General features: G+C 46.0%; 1 protein-coding gene across 3 annotated transcripts in view; it reads left to right on the forward strand.

The window, feature by feature from the left end:
* Window positions 1-2,045: 2,045 nt before the first annotated feature.
* The window catches only part of Sh3gl3 (SH3 domain containing GRB2 like 3, endophilin A3), a 127,622-nt gene continuing 103,301 nt past the window's right edge, over window positions 2,046-26,366 (forward strand). The window contains exon 1 of one of the 3 annotated variants that reach the window (XM_060367460.1): window positions 2,046-2,242. In XM_060367460.1, the coding sequence (XP_060223443.1) occupies window positions 2,198-2,242 (45 nt within the window). In that variant the 5' untranslated portion in view covers window positions 2,046-2,197. Of the gene's footprint in view, window positions 2,243-2,516; window positions 2,538-26,366 lie in introns of those variants that run through there. The other 2 variants (XM_021660127.2, XM_060367461.1) reach the window with 2 other exon arrangements.

Consider the following 26,366-nt stretch of genomic DNA (forward strand, 5'->3'; position numbering starts at 1 on the left):
AGCCATATCCACTGGAAATGGTGAAGGTCAAGAAGTTAGCACAGTTGTTTGACAGTTTCTGCAAAGCTGAGCCAAATGCTGTGATCACTGTCATTCTGTCTCTCACTTTTATGCTTTGGGTCTGTGCATGTTGCATTCTTAGGGACTTTCTGCATTATGATTCATTTTATGTTTTTTCCCAGGAAAATTATGTCTGAGTCTTTTTAGGAAAGTCTGAGGCTTTATCTGGCTTTATTTGGAAGTCTTCTTTATGCCCCGGAGATCATGGTAAGCACAGAGATTGAGGCTGCAACTCCAGGCATCTTCTTGAGGTATCCATCCCTAAGCAAACTCAAACAGTATAATTTGGTCAGGGTAAACAGAGACAATCGACAAACCCTGCCTGGCTGGGAAAAAAGATTCAAGGCCTCCTCCTACAATATTCTTAGATCTCTCTGAAAATTTTTGTTAAAGATAGGTCATACAGGGTACATCCCTGGAGGAATAGAACTCAGTAAATAATATAGATTGACTAAAGTAATATTTTCCCATTATATAGCATAGATGATGAAATGATACTGTAAAAGGAGTTAGGTATTAGTATTTGCTATTCATAAAAAACCAGTTAAGATATTTTCGGTTTATCTGGAGTGCTTTAAAACTACATACACTGTCAGCCTAAAAGCAGGCTGTCACATAATAAATGTGTTTGCTTGGTGGAGACATTCTCTAGATTCTTTGGAGTTATAGGGCTAATAATAAAAATAGAATCCATTCTATTTGTACTTTCTAATTGTGACTGAGCTTGTAACCTGGACATGTAATGAAAAATCAAACACATAATCTGCACTTCTTGGATAATCATCAGTCCGTCTTTGCATTGTGAAACTTGTATAAATAAAGAAGCAATTGATTGCTGCTCAGTCAGAGGTGCCAGGTTTCCCTGACCACCACACCTGACTCACTCTTCCCTTGCAGACCCCTTATCAGCGTGGAAAAATGCCAGCCAGCAGCTTTGGAAAGAACCTGACTCCCCAGAGGGCACAGGCTGAGGCTGTGCTATTTAAACTCCTCTTGGGCACAAAAGACGTCCAAAGTTGAGCATCGCCTGCACAGACATAGCCTAGCTCAAGACAAGGGAGACCATCTTTCCCAGAACCTGTTTAGTGGGTTTGGGACAGCAGGAGAGGCCTTTAGCTGGTCTTTGCCACTTTGTGGGGTTTTTTTTTTTCATACCCTTTATACCCCAGTTCCACCTCTTAACAATACATAGAAAAGAAACAAGGATAGAGGGGAGAGAGGAAATGGGAAAATCCCTGAATCTAGTTTCTTTTCTTCTTTGACCAAGGCTACTAGCAGACCGCAACCAATCTCCTTAAAGTCAACCATTGACCCTGTCCTTCGGAGGCCTTTGCTTTTATTTACCCTCTGAGAAGTTCCCAGACTGGAAGACCCTGTTTCTGGCATCTTGCAGACAGTGGTCCCTGGTGTATCTGACAAGAAGCCCAGATCATCTGTGAGACTAATCTGAGTTTATTAATAAACTACCAAGTTAACCTCTCCCAGCGTCCCCAAATCGCTCAGGCAGACTGCGCCTAAAGCGCACACCCGGCGGCCCACGACCAGCTTCCTCCCACCTAACCACAGATCCGGATTCTACAGTATTTCTCAACCTGAGGTGCACATCCTAGCATTCCTTCCTCACAACGCACGTCAATCCAAAACTCGCGGGGTGGGGGCGAGGGTGGCTGGGGGGGGGGGTGTAGCTGTTGCTACCAGCGAGTAAAAAAAGCAAATTTCACATCAGGTCCCAGAAGAGCAGAGAGAAGACCTCGCGTCCAGAACAACCTCAGAGCCAGCCGCATCCCAAGCCGTCCGGAAGAAGTCCCGAGAGGCTCTCGGCATCCCGGGGACATCCCACCGCTAACCCTCCCAATGGTCCTCCTCCAGGCTCTAGCGCTCCCGGTCGCCACGCAACAATGAAGCGTGGGCGGTCCAAGCGGCTTCATTTGCATGTCGCCGCGGCTTGGCCAATGGGCTGCGCCGGGGCCTCGAAACCCGGTGTTGCTGTCTGCGCGCGCGCGTGTGCCAGTGTGACAGCGCCGTGGCCGTGGCCGTGGGGCGCGCGGGGGCCGCCCGGGGTGCCCGCTCCGCTCAGCGTCGCGGCCGCGTGGCCCGGCGGAGCCCCGAGACCACCCCCGGGCGGGGCGCCGCCGCGATGTCGGTGGCGGGGCTCAAGAAGCAGTTCCACAAAGCCAGCCAGGTAGGGAGGCGCGCGGGAGGGGGACCTGGAGGCGGTGTCCCCACGGAGTCGCGGGCCGTGGACTCCAGGTCTCGGTCGGCCTCCGTCGGGCCGGGTTTCTGGTCGCCCAGGAGGGCGCGGGGGCGGGTAACGGTCGCGCGCTCGGTGCCGCGCGCCGTGGTGCCCCCTCCTTTGAGTCTCGGGTCTCCCGCTGCGCCCTGGCGGTTGTAAATCTGAGCGGTTGGCAGTGAAGGGGTCGGAGGTGGTGGGCTTGAAGATGAGCGCCTGGAGGAGATCCTCCGGGACCATTGACCTGGTAGGCCTCCCTGCGGCCCCGGAATCGCCAGCCTGTCGGTTGGGAAGCCCCCCTCCCCCAGGGCGCTATAGTTGCTCTCTGGCTGGGGCCAGGCGGCCTCTGCTTTGGCTCCCCCTCCCCCCCGGGTTGGGGCTCAACGCTGTGGTCCTCTTCCCCTGCCGGCTGTCTTCCCTCGGTGGGTTCGAGGTTGGCGCCCAGTCTCCTGCTCTCAAAGAGACGGTAACGTGAGGAGGAGACCCAGAACACACACGTAAACAAACCGTGCTAGACACACCCCCCGCACGAGAGGATGACAGGTGACTCTGTGGGGCCTAATGGGAAGCTTCCAGGAAGAAAAGACATCTGGGGGCTAATCCTGAGAAAGGATTGTGGCTATGGACTGGGAGGAGAAGGAGGGAATCCTGAACAGAGGAAGCTGGAAACAGGAACACAGGAAAGTGTGTGTGTGTGTGTGTGTGTGTATCACAAGAAAATGGACTTTTTAATACTCCACTGTTCCGGCAGTTGTAGAGCTCACGCTGTAAAACCTGTCCACCAGCACCCGCGGAATTGTTGCGCACCCCCCCCCACGCCTCGGTTTTGCTCGAACCCTGGTGGACAGATTGCATTTAGAGTCGGCCCCAGTGGCCGTGGCCCACCCCTCCTCTTCTCGCCTGTCCATCTTGAGATTGCAGCGGGCGGTAGAAAATCCTTCTTCTCCATCCCAGGCGGCAAGACACTGCTAACCCCTCAGTCACAGCTGGTCCACAAGGGAACCGAGTGATGGCTGTTCCCAGCAGGGGACTTAGGGCGCACAGTGGTGCTATTCAGGGTGCTAGGAACCCACGAGGAGGGGCCCGCTGGGTGAGGGCAGAGACGGTGGCTTCACTGTTGGAGCTCTGGTACTTACAGAAGTCCGCGGGATATTCGGTTGTCGTTGGCCTTTGGGTCGTGGGCCTAGCCTGCTCTGGGGTCTGGGATAGGAAGCACTGACTTGGGGGAAATTCCAGTTGCAATGGACGTTTTAAAACGGGAGAACGGAGGCAGGTGGGAGCGCGCTCGGTAGCGTCTGAATGTAAACTCTAGGCGGCGCCATACCGGAACAGTGTTCAGCTCAGGGCTTGCTGGACAGTGAGTGTAGTGTAGCTAATAGATGAGGCTTAAGTGAGGTTCAGGAGGAATAATGAGACAGAGAGCGGGGGGTGGGGTGGGGAGTGGAGTTGTACAGAGGGTCGGTAAACGTTTAAAGGCCGAGCAGTCAGCGTCCACTTCTGTGTTAACGGCGGGGTACCTGGGCCCCTGGGGGCAAGGCCATGCCTGAGGCCCTGCTGGCCAGGCTGGTACCATTGTCTTCCTTAGCCCGGGCAGAAAATGAGCCCCTTTGTTTTTTACCCCCTCTCCCGTTTCTTGGATATGGACTTTATAAGAGCGAATCTCATGAACACCCACACTGAGTGCTTACAGGCTTCCCGATGGCTTCTGACCGCAGAGCAGAAGAGGGTGGTTGAAATCCTTGGAAGTTACTGGAGTTGAAACAGACTGTCACAGGAGGCTTGGTTTGACTCCTTATAACCAATCAGTTAAAAGGGACAGGAGACCTTCAAGGGATCTGAGTGCATCCGGTCCTTGCGGTGTGTTTCTAACTCTTCCCTTCCTTTCTCTGAAATCATTTGAAAAGAGAGACGTCAGAGGTTCTCCCCGACTTACTAACGTTTTGTGGTTAGAGTACCTGGTAAGTTTCGAACCAGGTACTTTAACGTTTCTAGATGTTCTGTCCTCAATTCCCCCTCCTCTCCCAGGTCTTAAGTAGCCTGGTCTAGCCTCAGACTGGCTGCACAGCCAAGCGTGGTCACAAGCTTCCCAGGGCCCTGCTTCTACCTCTCCAGGGCCATGGGCTGCGCTGAGGACTGAACCCAGGGCTTCATGCAGGCTAGGCAAGCACTCTCCTGACTGAGCCACACCCCCAGCCCCAGTTCTAGAAGTCTTTCTTAGAAATTATGCAGTGCAACAGGCTTGGAAAAATTAGGTTGTGTTTAATTGAATGCGAGGGAGCAGAGTAATAAAAAAAAAAAAATGCCAGATGTTCTCAAACGTTTTCACAACAGGCTTTAATTCACTCCGAGCTTTCCCAGGGGCAGGGAAAGGGAGTCCCAGATGATGTCAGTGGCTAATAATTCCCAAGGACTCGAGGCTAGTTCTTGCTCTGATAAACTCTGCAGCCTTGGAGACGTGACTAAACTGGGCCTCCTTGGCTTTCTCTCTGCATGATGAATGAGAGGATTCAGAGGCAGAGTCCTGTGAGAAACTCAACGGTGCAGAGTCTGCAAAACTCTGATTATACTAAACACCATTGGATCCTGTACTTTTAATTTTTACAAATTTGTTTGTGTGTGTTTGCACACGTGTGTGTGTGCATGTGCTATGTAATGTGAGCATGCCTGAGGGGGCCAGAAGAGGGCACTGGATCTCTTGAAGTTCAGAGAGTTACAGGTTGTTGCCAGCCACCAATTGTGAGTGCTGAGAACTGAATTCAGGATATCTGGAGGAGCAGTAAGTGCTTTTAATTAATGAACCATCTCTCCAGCCCCAGGATCATACACTGTGAATGAGCCGCATAGTATGTGAGTTGTAAGCATACACACACACCACACACACACACACACACACACACACACGAAAGAGAGAGAGAGAGAGAACCTGTTCATCTATTCATCCAGATTGTGGTATGTGTGTATGTGTGTCAGTTCTGAAATTCTTAAATAATGTACTTAAAATGTTTCAGACAAAGATAATAGGGACCTTTTACAAGTAACATAGTCTGGACCATGGCCAGGCAAAATGAGCCAATGTCCTGGCTAACTGTGCCTTCTTTCCCACCCTTTCCCCTCCCTTGAGGAACAGAGCCCTATGCTTTCCAGATGAACTGTGAGCCCTGGAGACGATGCCTCTGTGTGCTGAGATTCTTGGGTTTGTCACTGCACAAAACTCTTTGCCAGAGTTTTCAGTAGAGCCAGCGGTTCTGCAAGGACGGCGGCGGGGCTGCTAGAAGCAGATGCAAATAACATAGAGCTGCCGTGGTGGCTTTTCGCTGAGCACCGCGCGCGAGCAGTAAGGACACCCTCAGAGCGCATCCGTGCGCTCATTCACGGAATCAAATTGACTGTGCTCTACTTCACAGCGGTTCCTCCTGATAGTGGTCACAGTTGGTGAGAGAGCCCTGACCTGACCCCTGATGGGTGCTCAGGCCTGGATGCTGTACTAATAGACAGGTGCTTTTCATTCCAGGACCTTCTAGCCTCCTGTGACTTGTGTCATATTCCCATGAAAGCCCAGGGTCCAGTATTCTTCTGTCTTCCTCTCCTGAGTCTAGCCACACAGGATTCATAGCTTCGTCGGCTCCATTTTGAATTTACTTCTTTGTGTTTTTATGTGGCTCACGACCTGTCACATGACCTGTAGGGGATGGGAAAGCCCTTAATGTAGCCTTTTGGTAAGTGTTTCTTCCTCTTTTAATGCAGCAACTTGAAAAGGCTGAGTGGCCATAAGGGGCCCTGACTATGCCGCTGCAGACCCTGACTGTGCAGGCTAGCCACTGATGGGCAAGTGCCTCAGGCCCTGGGAAGTCATGAGATTCTCCAGGGGGACAGTGGATGCCTTTTGTCTCGCTTTCTCATTAGAGAAAAAGATTAAAAAACAAAACAAAACAAAAAAACGCTTTGCAAAAATCCATAGATTTATCTTTTCTCTTAAATGCATTAGACAGTTTATCAAAGATAAAACATTCTTGTTGTCTTTTCACACATACTGTTTGGTAGATTGATCTATGAATGTGGGCACATTGGTTTATAAGTCAGGGTCCCAGAGTAGATGTCCAAACCAAATTGATTTGGATTATTTAAACAACTGAACGATCCTATATAACCCAAACATTTCTTACTTTTTGTTCTATAAAGTAAAGATAACAGCCTAGGTGTCCCTTGGATTTGATTTTAAAGCACGCTGGAAACCAGAGTTTTTCCCTGGTGAGATTAGCTTTTTAGCTTTATTTTTTTTGATTTTTTTATTTTTATAAATCTTTTTATAACTTATTTAATTTTCATTTTATGTGCATTAGTGTAAAGGTGTCAGATCCCTTAGGAATTGGCGTTACAGACAGTTGTGGGCTGCCATGTGGGTGTTGGGAATTGAACCCGGGTCCTTGGGAAGAGCAGACAGTGCTCTTAACCATTGAGCCATCTCTCCAGCCCCAGCTCTTTAGCTTTATTCAGTACATTGAATGCGAACTGTATGGTGCCACACTAAGTATGTGGAGGGGGTGTGCCGTGTGTATTGGGGGCATGAGGACTGACAGGTTTTCCCCGGAGAATAAAGTCACTAGTAAACAGATGGATCCCTCACTTCATTCAGCCAAGTAACAGGCGAACATAGTGTGAACAGCCTGTGGGCAGCTAGGGTCCGAGTTCCTGGCACCTGGGGAGAGCCGCCTGTGACCGGGAAGGGGTTCATCATGGAGCTGCTGCCAGGCTTTGGCTGCTCGTTCTTCTTGGAGGCGGCCTACCTCTGGACTCTTCCTTTCCTTCCCAAGGCCATCACAGGCACAGTGCTGTACCCCAGCTTTCTAATCTACTCCTGGTGGTGTCCTTCCCCCGGCTCCAGCTTCTCTGTCTTTTCTCAGACAGTTTCACGTGACCCAAGCTGGTTTCTAATTCCTTATGTGGGTGAGGATGACCTTGAACTTCTGACCCTCTGCCTCCACAGTGCTGGGGTTAGAGGCATACACCCTCTTGTATGGTTTCAGGGAGACGCTGTTCTTCAAGCCCTGATGAATCTTGTTGCTGTGCCCTGACGTCTCTGCTCTGAGCTGCACTCCAGTAGTCCTGAGGTCGCCTGTCTGCTCATGTGTGGGCGGTTTTCTGCTTCTCCTGATGTAATGAGTGACACGCAGGCAACTCCACAGTGCCCCAGACCTTTCGTTCCCATTGTCTCGATGGCTGTCACTCTTCCGTGCGCTGCCTTTCTCTGGAGTCATGCCATGGGCATGTAGATAGGAGTTCCCCTATCTCGAGAAAAGAACCCTCTTGGCTGTATCCCTCCCTGTTTTTATCCCGTCTCCCTTATCAGCAGGTTCGCTGAGGAAGTTCATACTCTCTCTCTTGGATTTCTGCCACCCGTTTTCTTCTTAGCCCGTTCCCATTGATTTTTCTCTGTGCTTTGAGGCCACGCATCTTTAGGTCATAAGTGTCCTTCAGTCTGTAGCCATTTCCCCGTCTGAACTCTCAGCATCACCCAGTCAGCCGATGTCTGAGTGTAGCACCTGCCAGAGCTCCTGAGCTCCATCAGCCAGCTGATCTGCAGCCTCTGTTAGCCGCTCTTCAGCCGCTGACTGCACAGCACACAGCACTGCGCTAGGCCAGCGCTCTGGCTCCTGTTCTCTAGACTTGTACTCTTTCAAAGAGGCTTACCCACATTTAAATACAGCACATGCACTGATGAACCTTAAATCTGTATTTCTAGCCAAGATGTTCCTCCTAAGTAGAGACATAAATCAGCGCTATCTTTCCTGTCAGATATCCTCAGGTATTACGGCCGAGAGGGTAAACTGGAACTTCTGTCTGTTTCCTCCCACATTTTTTTACTGATGATCTCAAACATCCATTCAGCCTCTTAAGTAAAGCAAGACAAAAACAAAGCAAAGAAAGCACGGGACCCGGCCTTGATTCCTCTGTCAAATCGCCAGTTTATTGGTGTGATCTTCCTCCCGGCTGTGGTCCCTTGAATGTGCATTTTCAGTTCAGTGGCTCTTCTCCATCTCTGCCACTGCTGATGCGCTCTGGTCATCTTCCCTGTTCCGCATGGCTGCAGAAGCCTCTGAATACATCTTTAGACCTCTGTGCCTGCCCTCCCACAGACAGTCTGTTCACTCAAGTGGCTGGGTGCGCTTCTAAAGATACAGCTCAAGAAAACAAAAGGTTAAAAACGCTGGAGAGGAAAGGAAATCATCCGCTGTTGGTGGGGATATAAACTTAAAAAGCCACTGTGGAGAACAGGGTGAAACTCTGTGTAATCCAGTTATCCCCCTTCTGGGTATATAACCAAAGAAAGTGAAAGCAGTGTGCCTGGGATCGACCTGCACATTGGTACTTGTGGAGTTAGACACAAGAGTTCCAGAATCACTGTCAGTGCCTTGCAGTGGATGGATAAAGAAGGATGTGATACACAATGGAGTATTATACAGCCACAAAGAAGAAATGCAATCCTGTAGTAATTGTAGTTAAAAAAAAAAAAAGACTTAACCATAGTATATTTGGTTAAGTAAAATAAACCAGATATAGAAAAACAAATGCATGTTGCATGTACCCATTGAAAAACAATATAAAGTCCATTAATATATTAAAATAAAGCAAATAAAATGTATCTAAGGCCATGTCAGTCTGGTGATAGGTCTTCACTGGCTTCTGGTTATAAAAATAAAGCCCAAACTTAAGATGTCAGTTTCCACTGTGGTGGTTTCTTTGCTGTGTTTATCTGATGCTAATATAGCTTACCGGCTCTGCTTTGCTCTCAGCTGGCCCATGTTTTAGTATTTTGAAGTGTGTTGCTTGGACAAGGTGCAGTCAGATTTTGTGTTGGTTGCTTTGCTGTGACTAAATACCTGACGGAGACAACTCAAGGAAGAAAAGGTTAACCTTGGGCTCACAGAGGGATTTCAGTTTGTCATCTGGGAGAAGAATGGTGGTAGGAGTGGTTCCATCTGTAGTGGTAGAGGCAGTGGAAGGCAGACACTCTCATGGTGCTGGCTAGGAGCAGGTCCAGAGCCTGACATGAACAGCTCCCGAAAGGCCTGCCCCCCAGTATGCCATTTCTGCTGTCCAGGCCTGACGTTGCCACAGCCTTCCAGACAACCTGCAGTTTGGGAGCAAAGTGTTCAGAATGTGAGCCTGAAGGGAACATTCACATTCAGACCCTCACTGTCACGCTTCATTAATCCACTCTTCCAGGTTGTTTTCAAATGTTGTGTTTAAGCCATTTACATTTAATGTAGTTATTTACGTGTTATGGCTAAAGGCTGCCATTTTATTTATTTTTATTTGTTGGCTATGTTTTGAATTTCTTTTTTACTTCACTTTTCTGTGTGTTTTGAGTTCTATGTGATATTTTCAAATGACTATTTTTGACTAGATTAGTAGTGGATATTTTAGGTATTATGATAAATGTAAACAACTTATCACAGTTTACCAATATTGTCATTTTTAACAGTTAAAATAAATGTAGAAAACTTATTTACCTTTATTTCTTATATCTTCCCTCTTTACAATATAATTACATTATTTACATTCCATCTTTTCACATATGAAGCAGTGTTGTAGTTTGTGATTTTTTAATTAAATTTTTATTTTTATATTAATTACAATTTATTTACTTTGTATTCCAGCTGTAGCCCCCTCCCACTTCCTTCCTAGTCCCACCCTCCCTTCCTTATCTCCTTCTATGCCCCTCTCCAAGTCCACTGATAGGAGAAGGTCCTCTTCCCCTTCTGTCTGACCCTAGCTTATCAAGTCTCATCAGGACTGGCTGCATTGTCCTCCTCTGTGGCCTGGCAAAGCTGCTTCCCCCTTCAAGGGGGGAGGTGGTCAAAGGGCCAGCCACTGAGTTCATGTCAGAGACAGTTCTTGTTCCCCTTACTAGGAACCCACTTGGAGACTAAGCTGCCATGGGCTACATCTGAGCAGGGGTTCTAGGTTATATCCATGAATGGTCCTTGGTTGGAGTATCAGTCTCAGAAAAGAACCCTGGGCCCAGAGTTTTTGGTTCTGTTGCTCTCTTTGTGGAGCTCCTGTCCTTTCCAGGTCTTACTATCTCCCCCTTCTTTCATAGGATTCCCTGCACTCTGCCCAAAGTTTGGCTATGAGTTTCAGCATCTGATTCGATACCTTATTGGGTAGAGTCTTTCAGAGGCCCTCTGTGGTAGGCTCATGTCCTCATCCCTGTTTTTTCCCTCTTCTAATGTCCATCCCATTTGTCTTTCTGAGTGAGGATTGATCATCTTACCCAGGGTCCTCCTTCTTGCTTAGCTTCTTTAGGTGTACAGATTTTAGTATGTTTATATCCTATATTATAGGTCTAGTATCCACTTATAAGTGAGTATATACCATGTGTGTCTTTCTGCTTCTGGGATACCTCACTCAGGATGATCTTTTCTAGATCCCACCATTTGCCTGCAAATTTCGTGATTTCCTTGTTTTTAATTGCTGAGTAGTATTCCATTGTGTAAATGTACCACAATTTCTGTATCCATTCCTCCGTTGAGGGACATCTGGGTTGTTTCCAGGTTCTGGCTATTATGAACAAAGCTGCTACGAACACGGTTGAGCAAATGTCCTTGTTGTGTACTTGAGCATATTTGGGTATATGCCTAGGAGTGGTATAGCTGTATCTTGAGCAAGTGCTATTCCTAATTGAGAAAATACCAGATTGATTTCCAAAGTAGCTGTACAAGTTTACATTCCTACCAGCAATAGAGGAGGGTTCCCCTTTCTCTATATCCTCTTCAGCTTGTATTGTCACTTGAGTTTTTGATCTTAGCCATTCTGATGGGTGTAAGGTGAAATCTCAGGGTCATTTTGATTCGCATTTACCTGATGACTAAGGATGTTGAAAATTTCTTTAAGTGTTTCTCTGCCATTTGATATTCCTCTATTGAGAATTCTCTGTTTAGCTCTGTACCCCATTTTTTAATTGGATTACTTGTCTGTAGGCTGTCATTTTGTTCTGACAACAGTGTCCTTTGCTTTACAGAAGCTTTTCAGTTTCATGAGGTCCCATTTATTGATTGTTGATCTTAGAGCCTGTGCTGTTGATGTTCTGTTCAGGAAGTTGTCTCCCGTGCCAATAAGGTCAAGGCTCTTTCAAACTGATTTAGTATGTCTGGTTTTATGTTGAGGTCTTTGATCCAGTTGGACTTTAGTTTTGTGCCGGGTGATAAATATGGATCTATTTGCATTTTTCTGCATGTAGACATCCAGATAGACCAGCACCATTTGTTGAAGATGCTGTCTTTTTTCCATTATATGGTTTTGGCTTTGTCAGAAATCAAGTATTGGTAGGTGTGTTGATGTATTTCTGGGTCTATTCTATTTGGTTCCATTGATCCACCATTCTGTTTCTATGCCAACCATCAAAACTCATTAGAAAGCTCAAGAGGAGAAGCTTACTGTTTTCTGTCTTCCTTTCAATGACTCAGGTTTCATTATTTATTTGTTTTGTTTAGAGAACTTGTTTTTTCAGCCATTCTGTCAGTGTAGGGGGCTGGAGGCAATCTCTCAATTTTCTTCCATCTGAGAATGCTTTCATTTTTCCTTTACTGCTGAATAATTTCTGACGTGGTTGGTGATCTGTGGTGTTGATTCTTTTCTTTTTGCTCTTGGAAACTCTTGTGGCACTTTCTTCTGACCACCATGATGTAAAATTAAGTAAGCAGGAAGCCACCAGCTGAGGCTGTGCTTGGAATTCCCACATGAGCCACAACATTACAACTTACAGCAAATATATCCCGGAGTATAACACACAGAGACTTTAGCCAACCACAAACAGCCAGCTATACTTTCCACCGCCAAACAAGGAAGCTGTCCGCCTTACTTTTCCATATTGTTTCTGTATGTTACCTTTGAAAGCTGCAGCTCTCGCTGCTGAGTAGGTATCTCTGCGCTCACCTCTCCTGGTTCTTCGTGCTGCCCTGTTGTTCCTGGTTCAAAGCTATTTCTCCTTTTCTCAACATTTGTAGAAACTGTGCAAAAATGATGGTTTTTCACCGAGGATTTTTTCATATGCAGATATAATGTGCTTTACTGATGCCCCTGCCTTTCCTCTGGCCAGTATCCTTCCTTCACCCAAATGGTCCCTTCTACTCTCATGTCTCTTTAAATCTAGCCTTTGCTTGTGAAATAGAAGGGAAATATGCTTTTTCCTGTCTGCCTTAACATGATGATCTTTAGCTCTACTTACTTTCCTGTAAACGCATTATTTTCATTCTTCTTTATGGCTGAATAAAAAACTCCATTGGATGTGTGTAACACAGTTCCTGTATCTGATTGTCTTTGGATACCTAGGCTGGTTCTGTATCATGCTGTTATGGGCAGATAGCTTTGTGGCATGTGAACTCAGGGTCCTTTGGTGTATAGACCTGTTCTATAGCTGGATCATGGAAGCTCTGTGTTATGTCTTATTTAGGAACCTTCATAATAATATGTATAGTACTGGACTAATTTACTGCCAATCACAAGCAGGTTCTTCTCCCCATCCCATCCCTTGGCATTTGTGGTCATTTGTTTTCTTGATAATAGCTGTTCTGACTTAGAGTGAAATGGAAGCTGACTGACTTGCATTTCCCTGATAGCTAAGGGACGGGTGGACACGTCTTCATTTGTGTATTGGCTGTTTGTGTCAAGTTCATTTTTTGACTGTGGTTTCTGATCTGGTATAATTTGAGTCACTTGGATGTCATTTCTATCTCTGCTTTTGATATGTTTTCGACATCTTTAGTTTTAGATGTTTGACTCTGGTGTCTTGATGCAGGTTTCATCTTTATCCTGTTGGTTGTTCACTTACCTTCTTGAGTCAGTCACTTATCTTCTGCCAAATTTGGAATTTCTACTTGCTAATTCTTTGAGTGCTTAACAGCTCTGTTCTCTTTCTCTTTTCTTTTTGGGGCTCCAATGACATGAATATTGAATGTTTTGTCCATGTCTTTTTTTTCCATGTCCCTGGGGCTGTCTTGTTTCCTCTCAGCTTATTTTCTCTTTGTTGTTCAGGTTGGGTAATTTGTATTAGCCTGTCTCGCACTTCACAGTTCATTTCTGATTCCTGCAATCTGGCTGAGTTGCACACAGAGTGTTAAATTCTGACTTCAGAATTTTCAGTTCTCCTGTGTTATTTACATCATGTATATATACGTCTTTGCTGAGATTTCTTCTTTTTTCACTTGTTTCAAGCATGTTGACAATCACCTGTCGCCCCCTTTAAAAATCAATGCTGTACTTGTAATGCTCAGGTCATTCTGTTGTTGGCATCCATTGATTGTCTTTCCTCTTTCAACCTGAAATCTCCCTGGCTCTTGGAATTAGTGATTTTCTAGAAAGTTGAAATCTGGGCATTTGGCTATTATGAGACACTGGATCCTTCCTAGATGGCTGTGATTTATTGGTTTTATTTGCCACTGCTTTGGTTACGAAGAGAATGTCACTATCGTATTTGTTCTAGGTGGAGGAAGGGCCCAGGTTCCTGTCTAAGACTCTGCTGGCTTTAGAAGTAGGAATTCCTCCTTGTTGCTGAGGAAGTAGGGCTTCTGATGCCTGCCGGGTCCCTACTGATGCCTTTCTGTCTGGGAGGGTTGGAGAACCCGTTTTCCTGCTTCATACTTGGTCTTACCTTGCACCATGGAAACGGTGGAATCATTAGCACTGGTGATGGATGAGCTGACTCTCCGCTCAGGTTATCTGACCCACTTACCTTGACAGGAGGGCAGGAAACTCATTGTCATCGGTGGAAATGGAAGTTGCCCCTCCCCCTGCCCATATGGCCTCCACTGACATTAAAGGTGGGGAGGGTGGGGTTTTACTATGAGGATGGCAGTGTCGTGGACCTACACTGACACCACCTCATGGACAAAGAGGGGACGGGGTGAGTCAGTGAACTCATTACAGTCTGGCCAAAGATGCAAGCCTTGTCTGCCTGTCATCCTTCGCTGAAGTGAATTGTGGGGCCATCCATCCATCCATCCATCCATCCATCCATCCATCCATCCACCTACCTATCTGTCATCCGCCCGTCATTTATGGCTACCTTTCATCTTTGTGGTGTGGCCCCAGTGAAGCAGTTACTGTGTAAGAGCTTTTTGACTCTTTAGCTGGCCACTTGCTTGCTCTATGGTAGAGAGAGAGAGAGGGAAAAAGAGAGAGAGAGAGGAGAGAGAGGAGAGGAGAGAAAGAAAGAACAGGCCCTTTTTTGGACACTGTTTCTCTGAGATCACTGGCATTTTTAGATTCGCAAGTTTTTTTGCTCCAACAATTAGGGAACTCACATGCCTTTTTTTTTTTCAAAGGGGGAGCAGGCATGACCGGTGTCTCTGGCCAGTATGTTACTTGTCTCCTCTTGAGTCTTCTTGTGTTTGAACTATAGACAAAGCCCAGAGCTTTAGCTGTAGTCACTGGGAGGAATTTGGAAGTATGCCTGACTCCACTTTTCTGAAACAGAAGCCCTTCGTATAATCTGATTCTAAGTCACTTCTTCTCTGATGTTAATGTTGGATCATTCTTGTCCCATTTTTCTCTTCATGGTGTCCCAAGCCTCCCTTGCCAGACACGCGGTGGGTACTCAGGAAACGATCTGCATGAGCATCTAATAGTGAGCTGGGGCCTCAATGGATGCAGGGTGGCCTGCTTCTGACCCTGCTAGCCTTCGGCTTGCTGAGGTCTTCCTCATTTTGAGAAGGGTGTTCAGATTTTTACGTGAGATTTCAAAGTTTTGAAATGCAGGTACTTAAACTTCTAAAAAGCTGTGGGTGAAGAGTGTGATGAAGCCATGTGGCCCGTTGCCACGTGCTTGGCTTCAGTCTTCAGCCTTGTAGAGGAGAGTGGCTCTGCGTCGCTTGCCTATAGGCAACCTTCCCGTCAGATCTGGGTAGATGCACATGGCATTGCCAATACTTTTTGTCAGGAGCTAAAATGGGTCCCTGCAGAGACAGCTCTTGGCCTTCTGTGGGAATGTTTCCAGAAAACTTGTGGGGAGGAAGACTGGACTGAGGTGACCTGAGCATCTGCCTGTGTGAAGAGCTTGGTAGCACCCGTCAAAGACCGTGGCACGATCTGGGAAAGGGCAGAGAGAGGGTCGTGGGCCTCATAGTCCTGAGTGGATGGACCAGTGGAGACAGGCTTTGGCGCTAGTGGGCAGCCTCACAGAGCTGTGCAAAGGCTACCAAGAGATGAAGTAGACTAAGGCTTTGCTTGTAGCGACCTATTTAGGAATATCTTGAGACAGGTGCAAGGTTATGGACAAAGCCATGACAGGGCATTGTTGCCATAACTCATAGAACTCATAGCCACAGCTCTATAAGATTTGTGGTTTGATGTTATGGGCAAGCATCTTGGAGTGGGAGCAATGATATAAGGCTAGCACACAACAAAGACATTTCATGGAGTGGAAGTAAAATTCCATCATTTGACCATGAGTAGCAAGGATGGAAGTCGTCAATACCAAGGGGTCATTACATTCACTTCTCTTGCTTTTCTTCGGGGGATGGAGGTGCAGTGGGTTCTGAAGAAATGGAAATAGGATCACTGGGAAAACAGAGACGTTTCTCCTTTTTGTCTTTTCCTTTTGCCCTTGGCTAGGTATTGTTGCACCAAATGCTTTTGAAACCCAAATTCATTGTGAACTTTCATTTTGAAACTCCACGAACTCATCATGAAGTCAACTCTTCTTGAAGTGAACTTCTACCAGTGTTGGTAGAGAGAGCTAGGGCCTCACTGGCTGCAGGCTGGCTTTGAAGCTACTTGTGCTTACAGAACTGTGTGAGTTGAACCCTCATCTGGAAAGGGGTTACTAATTGACGTACCAGCTGCTATGAGGACCACATCATGGAATGTTCTAAAGGCTTTGGAGTTCATTGTGAGAGGACAAACAGGGAGCACCAGGAAAATAGGAGAACTCAAGAGTGTGGGAAACTAGGTGACCTATAAGAGTGAGAAACTGTAAGTGTGGCTTTGGGAGAGCAGTTTTAGCTTTTCTTTGGCTTTGGCTTTGGCTTCCATATCTGTAACTGGGGGCAATATGGGATCAATATCTAGAATCGTTCCCAGAGTTTGTTTATTGGGTTTTGTGTGTGTGTGTGTGTGTGTGTGTGTGTTTGTAGTAGGTTCTGACAAACTCTGTTGTCACAGACATCTGTTAAAATGATTCTCATTATTTTAATAACTAATACCAGATGAGAAACTTAATCTCCTATTAGTACCAGGACCAACATATTTCCTTCTTATGACCCTTAAATGTTCCCAGTGATCAAGGCCAAGGGTCATTCTGGAGTTCACAAAGCTTTCTCATCTCTCTGCGAAGGGCTCCCCTTCTGCTGGTATTCCTTTTATGGTGAACATGTGATTTCTAAGAATGAAGGAACACAGGCTGGTGAGTTAGATGTTTCACTGTTTGATTTGTGTTCATAGTTGCTTTTAAAAAAACTGAATCAGAATCCTTGAACCCGTGTATGTATGTGCCTTTCACCACTTGTCCAAGTTTGCAGGTAATCATGGGGCATAGGGAAATACTCCTGAGTGTGTGACACCACAGTGGAGGTAGTCATTCTCTCCTGCTTATCTGCAATCTTGGGAGACAGTTGTGTGGCTGTCAGTGCTTTCCCTTCTTTCTTCCCTGTTCCTTGACTGTCCTTAGCTTTGAAACTAGCAGCCTTTCCCTGAGCAGCCACATGAGACCTGTAGACGGCCTGTTGATCTCGCCTGGAATCCACAGCACTCCTTCCCTCTTGGCTGTTTTCGTAGCTTTTCCTTTCAGTGTCTCCTTAATTCCTCACTATCCATTCTCTTAAGGCCCATGTGGATGCTGCCTAATTAAATACGCCTCCCATTGCCCCTCCTGTCCACCCCCCCATCGGATGTCCCAGCAACACAGCCACGGTGGCTTCTGCCCAGCGGATACATTTGATCTGCCCCTCCCCCCTCCCCCAGGGCTCACCTCAATAGCCTGGGCAGACACTCCTAATTTCACACATGGGGCATTCTAATGGAGTGGTGCTTGTAGCCATCTTCTCCTTTCGCTAATACCCGCACCTACCCCAGTCCCATCCCCACTCCATCCTCCTGTGCCCATTCATGCCTTTGCCTGTTCAGTTACTTCTGCTTGGAAACCTCCCTCCCGTCTTCAAAGCCAGGCCAAGGACAGCTTGCTCAGCGTAACTGTCATTTTATACTCTTTCTGTTTTTTTCCCCCAAATCTATGGTTCCTCTGTCTCCTGTTATCCTGGTACACATATGAATACTGGCAATGTTTGGTATACAGGATTTATCTTGGGCTTTGCTTCTAGACCTTGCAAGCTGCTTCTCACATAGAGGCTTTTAGATACACTTGCTTTGTGACTTGTGACTGTTTCTGTGTGTGCTCTTTCTTCATGGCTGAGCTTACAGCTCTTGGAGAAACTATGGTTTCCAGATTCCTGATAGCTGAACCTTAGATATTAAACCAGAATAAAAATTTTTGCTATTTTTTAAAAAAAATTATATATAATGTCATTTATTTTCTTTTGATATTGCCTTTCTATAGGTGAAGAATTAGGAATCAATATTTCTAAAACTAAAAAAAAAAAAACAAACAACAAAAAAACCCCAAAAAAACCTTGTATCTTCTTATTCAGAAAAAATGTTTTGCAATGAACTTACCATTACATGGGTCTTAATGATTGCACTAGTCTTATTTTTGCAAAAGGGCTGTTCAGAGTGTTCCAGAGGCTGTAGGGGTCGCCTTGAGTCCTTGCAGTAACTGTACCAGAAAGGCACTCTAGTGGCCCTCCCCCTGTGGCAGAGGGAATGGCAGCCCAGTAGGGTTAAATGGAACCCATTCAAGGTCACAAAGCTGGGGGGCGTCATTCTAGGACTCAGGGACAGCCTGTGTGGTTGCAAAGCCAGTACAGTATGCAAGAGCACCTGCCAGGATGGTTCTTCCCTGCAATGCTGATTCCTTGCATAAACGTAAGGTCCCCGGAGCCAGATGCCACCTGTCCGCTCTCAGTGTGCTGTAGACTAGAATAAGACCTATTGCCTGCTCATTTGAACAGCCCTTCAGCTCAGAATGGCGTCTACCTTTTCTTTTAATGGTTGAAAACCACAGAATGGATAACAAAATTGAGCAACCCATGATAATTCCATGAAATTCATTTTTTGTGTCCCTCAATAAAGTTTTATTGGAACACATGCTGTTCACTTGCTTACGCTTTGTACTAACAAGACAGCTGAGAGCAGGGACTGCTGTGCCTTGCACTAGTGGGATGGATGAACTCTGTCACCGCTAGGCCTTTCAAAGGTTGGCTAACCCCGGTTTTGTATTTGGGGGTCAGTGTCAGTACACTGAAGTATGCACATTTCTGGAGGCCTGGATAAAACACCACATGTTTTGTTTAAATGCTTAGTTGTAGGTTTTTTTTAATTTAGTGTGTGTGTGTGTGTTAGACCTACACGCTCATGTATGCATGTGTAGAAGCTGGAGGTTGATGTTGGGTAGCTCTCAAAGCTGTAACTGAATTTTTGTTTTGTGTAAGAGCGTTTGGCTTGTATGTCAGCTTGTGCATCACATGTGTAGAGTGTTTGCAGAGGCCAGAAGAGGAGGCGCAGGAATCACTGGCGCCGGAGTTAGAGTTGCCTGTGAGCTACCAAGAAGACACTGTGAGCCAGACAAGACAAGCACGCACCCCTCGCCACGGGGCTGCCTGCCCGGCTCCTCCACTGTGTTCTTGCCTCTCTGCTGCTGGGGTGAAGCTCCACGACCAAGGATGAGTCAAACGTAAGGATGAGCTTGACTTACACCACGGGGAGTGACTCCGTGATGGCAGAGCGGAGGCGTGCCGCCGAGCTCACATCTTTAAACCTCAAGCAGGAAGCAGAGAACTTTAAACTCTCAAAGCTGCCTCAGAAACATACTTCCTCCTGCCGGGCTCTACCTCCTAAACCTTCCCCAGGCACCACCACAGGGATCAAGTGTTCAAACACATGAGCCTGTGGGGGACATTCTCATTCAAACCACCGCATGGACTTTAGTTTTTGAGAGAGGGTCGCACTGTACCCACAGCTCACTGGATGAGCCAGGCTGGCTGGCCAGCTGTCCGCCTCCCCAACCCTGGGACTGCGGATGGGAGCGCAGGGGTGGGGGAGGGGTGGAGTGTTCCACATCTGCGCGCAGATGATCACGCTTGTTCGACAGGCCCTTCACTGGCTGAGACATCTTCCCAGCCCAGAGCATAGACAGTTAAAAGTCAGATGTTACTGGGTTTATTTAATGTCTTTCCCAGTATGAAAAAAAATCTCATGATCTTGGTAAACGAAGGCCTAGTTTATAGTACAGGCTTTTTCTTTGATAAGACTCCCGATGTGCTCACCTAGGACTCTTGGGGACATTTTGGGTGATGAGAGCAGATGGGTGGGAGGCAGTGAGGAGATGAGTGTCAGAGGGTGAATGAAGAGTGAGCACACTGGTTGAATGGTGACTCAGTTCCTCAGCTCTTCTTACCCTCTGTGACAGGGTGACAGTCTGTATTGCAGCGTGAGACTCTGCTTAATTTATGGGTTAAGGCTATGCACATCTGTCTTTTCAGACCCCTTCAAAGGGTCGAGGGGGATACAGGTTTGACATCAAGGAGGACATCCTGCTGTTTCATTCCTGTTCTAAGGGTAGCTTGGAGGAATGGTGAGTCTGTTGTGGTATATAGCTGAGCTGTGTCAATTGCTTTCTTGGTTTGAGTTTCACAGTAAACAGACTTTGAACCAAGGAGTTGTGCTGAGTAGGGTTTCGTTTGTTTATTGGTCGGTGTTATTTTCAAAGGTGACTTCAAACCAGAAAGCAAGTAGGAAAGAGTCAGGAAAGAAGAGGAGCGCACACAGGTGCCCCATTTAGCTACTTGTCATGGTGGCTGTCACTGTTCCCTAGAGGGAAGGGGGATAGACCGCTGAGACCCTGAGAGGGGTGCAGGCAGGCAGAAGCTGGTCATGGACCTTCCACCTGCCCTGTCTGCCATTGCTGAAGACTGCTGTGTGGCACATGGAGAGCTGTTGTGTTGGTTTGGGAGGAGGAAGCCTGATGGCTGAGAGTGGCAGGCGTTGGTAGTAAATGGTCTGTGCCTGTAGAGAGGCAGATGCTGGGGCCGTTGGTAGCATCAGCTTCCCTTGGCTAAGGGAGGCTCCGTGGCACCTCTCTGCTCTGTGACCTTGGACACACTGTTGTCCATGATTATCCCCATCTGCAATGGAGACGGGAAGTACCTCCCGTGTACATGCCTGATACATGCCTGATACAGGCTCACCGCGTTAGTGTGTGCGATGAGGTACTTGATCGAGTACCAAAGTTATATAATTACCAAATTTCTGCAGATTTTTATCACTGTGATTAAATGTACAAAATTTATTAAGTGTGAACTGTATCAAAATAGCAGGAGGGATGTGTTTGAGTTTAAAATATGAAAATTAATTTTTGTTGTTTATGGGGCAGAAAATTAGTTCCCCAAGTTATTTTAATTTACATGTTTAAAACCACCACGTACAATAAGATAAGCCTTTAATTTTTAATGCACGCATTTCTGTATATAATGAGGCTCTTTGATGTTTTCTTTGATTTATGAATCTACTGGGTAGGGATCACCTCTGATAAAATATCCATCCATTGTCTTACTCTTTCATCATTTCTTTGAGGTGAGCTCACTCAAATTCCTGTCTTCTAGGTTTCTGAGATAAAGCATTGGCGCTAATTATAATCATGCCAAGCCATATTCTTCCTGTTAAACAACAACTTTGTATCCATTGATCCACTTCTGCCCAGCCCCCTCCAGCTCAGTGTCTGCTAACCATTATTCTGTTCTCAGAGCATGAGATAAATGACTTCACATTCATCTTACAAGTGACATTACACAGTGTTTGTCTTTCGTGCCTGGCTTCTTTCTCTTAGCATAATGTCACTGAGATCCATGCATGCTGTCATAAGTGACAGCATTTCTTGCCTCTTAGGGTGGCTTAGTATTCCATGGGGTGACGGTACCACATTTTCTTTCTCCATTCTTCTCTGACTGGACACTTAAGCTGATCCTGTTCTGGCCCTTGTGAATAGAGTTCAGTAACTCTAGGCACTCTTTTGGCGCCTCCACATACTGATGTCATTTCCTTTGGGCATCCATCCTCAGTGGGCTGCTGGATGGTGCCATGGAGGAACCTCCACTCTGTTCCCCACAATGGCTCAACTCTTCCATTCCTGCAAAGGCCTGTAAGAGCCTCTTTCTCCACATCCTTGCTAGCATTTCCTTTTTATCTTTAAAAAAAAAATCCCCTTAATTCTTTTACCCATAAGCTATTATTTTATCTTTTTGTTCCTTTGAAGTATGTTGGTCTAAATTCATGTTTCTGCCCTTGATATAAGCAGTGGCAAACTTCATTTTTATTGCAAAGAAGATGGAAACCCTGTGCCTGGTTCTCACAATGAAGATACTACTCTCTCCACTTTGAAGATGGGGAGACTGAGGCACACAGACATTGCATAATTTGTTAAAATGACCCAGTTGGCACATTAAGGGCCCTACATGGCTGAGCTCAGGCCTTCTCCCTGCTTGTGTCTCTCACTGTGGCTGAGATGGCCTTAACCATAGGAATATGTTCACTGCAGCAGATGCCTTTGGGAGCTGGGCATGACACCGGAGGTCAGGTGGCTCTGGATCTCAGTCACTTGTCAGCTTTTCTTTGTTGGGGTGACGCACTGTGTAAGCTACTTCCACACTCTTTGTATTTGATACAGTGCTTCAGAAACAGCTTAATTCTTTTCTATTTGGCTTGAGTTACATTAAAGCAGAAGAAACTGTCAAGAGCTGAGATTTCAGGTTGGCAGAGGAAGGAATGTAGTTTCTCTTCAGTCCTGGTTCTTAGAGAGCACACCTGCCCTTGTGATGGCTGTCCCAGTACTGCGTGATGACCTTTAGAGACTAAAGGGATGATATATATATATTTTTTTAATTAAAAACATCTTTGGCTTGTGATTTTGGTTGCACTTAAAGGAATCTTGTTTTGGTGTTTCTTCTCACAGAACAATCTTGGATTTTATATTTCCTACTGGAGACAGTTCTCTGGAGAGGAAAGTATTGCAAAAAATTTGACAGAACCATGTTGCTTCCTGTTATTGGGGGTCGTCTATTTATTAAATTTCCAAATTTGTTAATCCCCAAAGATCATTTATATTATGCCCTCACGTGTTCCTATTTCCTAGGCGACCCTGAGTATTACAGTTCTTTCTAAGTCTGTGTTGTAGTTGGAGGTTGAAAAACACACCTGATTGTTGTCCCTGGTGTCACACGGGCACTGCCAGCCCAAACAACAAGCGATGTGAGGTTCTCCAAAGAGAATGAACTTGTTTGGCAATAGACACTGCGGTGTAAAAACATACGCTGTAGTAACCTGCGTACTCGTGGGGGCAAGTGAGGCAAGCAGCCATTTGGAAACTCCTCTTGGTTACAAGGATTGATTATAAATGGGACATCAGCTTAAGGTTGGGTAGGCTGTTGCTGAGGAGATAGAAATTCCTGAAGATAGAAATTCAGAAGAAATCCCATCCCTCTGGGGGTGGCTGTAGTTAGAGGTGTTGGTGCCAGGGTCGTGGCTCTGCCAGGCTCCTTTGGGGTAGCCCTTCCTGTCAGGCATATGTGCCTGAGTTCTCTCCTTTAGAGCTGCCTGCCTCTGTTGGCTGCTCAGTTTTGATGCTCCAGATCTGCTTTGAGTGTGTGGCTTTCCTGGTGCAGACTTTTCTTTTGTGCCTTGTCTTTGGATGTTTTCCATTACTTAAATTTGATTGTCACTAAAATATTAAAAAATGTTTTATATATTCATGCATTTTGCCTGCATGAATGTGTGTGGGGCCCTCAGAGGCCAGAAGAGGGTGTGGGATTCCCTAGAACTGGAATTACAGACGGTTTTGAGTTTCCAGGTGGGTACTGGGACTCAGACCCGGGCCCTTTGAAAGAGCAATCAGTGCTCATAACTGCTGAATCATCTCTCCAGCCCCCATTGTCATTTCATAGCACTTAATGCCTCACCTTTGTAGGCCAAGTTTATAATCACGCAAACTGATTCATTTGGTTGATCGTCTGTGGTCTGTGGCCTTCTTTTGTGTGTATTGATTCCTATTGGTAGATATTGGTAGATGTTATTACGACAGTACTCTTTAACTGCTGACTCTATCTCCGACCACCGTTTGTTTGTTTGTTTGTTTGTTTGTTTGTTTTTGCCTTACTGTGTAACTCTTGACTTGCCTGGAAGCCACATAGCTCCACCTGCCTCCCTGAGTGCTGGGATTAAATTCATGTGCCGCCATAGTGGCCCAAGCTTTTTTTTTTTTTTTTTTAAATGCTGTCCTGTTTTTAATCTAAGCAATTACTTTCTTCTCTGGTTGGAGTTCTTGACCTCAATTTGACCCCTTTTCAGAAGTGCTCTGTCATGGTGAAGCCACCTTGTAACTCAGGAATAGGAGGCTCCTTGCTTATTCCCTTCTTGCTTGCCCTGTGTCAGCTTCTCTGGCTTTCTTGCTGTGGAACGGTGGAGTGTTCCTCGTATTTAAATCTACCAACTTTATTCCAATGTCTGGTGGTTCTCTTTCCTGTTGTTTGAAGAAAACAGCCTGAGCCTTTTCTTTCTGGCCTGTCAGCCTAGATGGTGTGGGAAGACAGAGGCCTGGATTGGTAGGTTAGCCTTCTCAAAGGAAAGCCAAGAGAGAGTGTGTGTGAATCCCACAGACACCTTTGGGGAGCAGGAGGGCCTTGTGCTGGGCCAGTGCTGCCCAGTGCTGCTTCTGTGGAGATGGACACGTTCTGGGCCCCGGGGTTCCTCATGCGGTGTTCTGTCTTAGTCAGTGTTCTGTTGCCTTGAAGAGACACCATGACCAAAGCAACGCTTGTAAGAGGAAGCGTTTATTTAGTTGGGGACTTGCTTAGAGTATCAGAAGTTTAATCTGTTATTATCACGATGGAGAGCATGTCAGGATGAAAGAGTGGTGTTGGAGCATTAGCTGAGAGCTATATCCTGATCTGTAGGGGTGGGTGGGGCCTGGTGTGGCTTTTGAAACCCTCCCTCCAACAAGGCCACGCCTCCTAATCCTTCTCAAGTAGTGCCATGGCCTGATGACTAAGTATTCAAATAGATAAGCCTTTCGGGATTATTCTTATTCAAGCTACCATATATCCACTCACCATCCACAGCTATTTGGGGTCTTTGAGGAATGTAGTTAGTGCAAATGAGATATTGTTGTTAGTTTTTTTTTGTTTTGTTTTGTTTTGTTTTGTTTTAAGTTTTAACTAAAATTTACGGCCACTTGTGGCCAATGGCTGGATCAGGTCACGCAGGTCACAGTTCAGGGGTCATGTGCACTTTGTTCACTACTGTGTCTCCATCCCCAGTGCCTGTTACCTTGTCAGCACTTAATATCTGTGAAAGCTGCAGAGAGGAGGAGGGTCTGGCTGGGGCTTCTCACACTGCTGGCCTAAGGGTTCATTTTCTCTGTGTGCGCTGAGTTAGAGGAGGCATCCGATCCTCATCTGGACCAGTGGTATTCGTCAGGCTGTCTGTGGGAGTCCAGTCAGCATCCGCTCACATAGCTTTCTTATTATCTGGCTGCACCATTCTGACTAGTGACACCCATCTGTCCCTTAGGAGTTCCTGCCTGCTCTGTCTCTTCTAGAACCTCGTCAGAGCTGCTGCCAGGCAGTTGTGAGTTGCCCCACTTTCAAAGCCGATCTAGATATTCTAATTTTATAGTCATCTGGTCATTCTGGGGAAGGTTGGCCCTGGGCAGGGAAACAGGACTCAGAACTTTGAAAAGAACCCATTGTCACATTTGCATCTCTTTAAAAGCTTTGGGAGAGCTGGGCGTAAAAACTTCTGCTGTCCCCAAGTCTGGACTCCTGATCATTCCTTTTAGCACTGTGAACTTACCACTTTCACCCTTCCCCCTTCTGCCTAATTTCCTTCTATGCAGTCTGGGGTGATATTGCCTCCTGGCTTAATATTTCCCTCATTCTTGGCCTTAGTTCTCAGAAACTATTTTAAAGAAGCGAGTCATTTACGTTGGGCTGGTGTGATCCTTGTCTATTCTGTATTGAAGAAAATGAAATCATGGCTATTGTCGGTGTAACTGTCTGCCTACCTTTCCTCCCTTCAAACTTATCATCCCACTATCAGCTGCTTTAATTTTATCTTGTGCCTTTATTGGGTCATAGTTATATTGTTTCTAATTTGAGCAATGGGTCCTTACTGGTTTTTCACAATCCTTGGTAAATATTTTTGAAAAGTGCTGAAATCAATGAAAGAAATAGCTCTTTCAGTATCTTGGATACACAGTTTCAAATTTCCTTTTTTGTTTTCAGGGGTTTTTGTGTGTTTGCTTGTTTTCCTGTATACCTTTTCCTCCAACGTAGCAGTTTAATATGGAGTCAGTCAATTTATTATAAGTTGGGAAGCTGTGTTCATGACTTCCCCTTCTCTCTCTGTATAACCCTCTTATAAATCATCCTTACGTCTCCATTACATTTGCTTTGCACTTTGATTTTTCTTCTCTGACACAAAGCCCACTTTCAAGTGTATGTTCCAGGATGGCTCTGCCATCTCTGCATGTTTGAAACATCTTTTCAATTGCTTTCTTCATGAGCAACAGTGTGTCTAAGACTTTTTTTTTTTTTTTTGATGCGGTGCTAGGACTTGAAGAAGCCAAGATCCCATGCATGCTGGGAAAGTGTTCTACCACAGCCATGTTCACGGTCTTCTTCTGACATCTTTTTTTGGGACAAGATAATGAAATCCTGAGATCATGCTTGCTTTAGTCTTCTTCCAAATAGTCTCCCTCTCTCTATATCTTTCTCTCTTTCCCCCTCTGTATTTCTTTCCCCCCAGTCTGTCTCTCACTTTTTCACTCTCTTTTAAAACTCTCTTCCTCCTCCTTTAAAGTTTTTGGGTTTTAGGTCTCACTTAGCAACCCAAGCTGGCCTTGAGTTCTTCCCCCAGCCTCAGTCTCCCAAGGGTTGGTATTGCTCTGGTGGTCCTCTTCCTCCTTTGAATTCTCATG

The sequence above is a fragment of the Meriones unguiculatus genome, chromosome 14 (genome assembly GCF_030254825.1).
Source record: "Meriones unguiculatus strain TT.TT164.6M chromosome 14, Bangor_MerUng_6.1, whole genome shotgun sequence".
In the NCBI taxonomy this organism is placed as follows: domain Eukaryota; kingdom Metazoa; phylum Chordata; class Mammalia; order Rodentia; family Muridae; genus Meriones; species Meriones unguiculatus.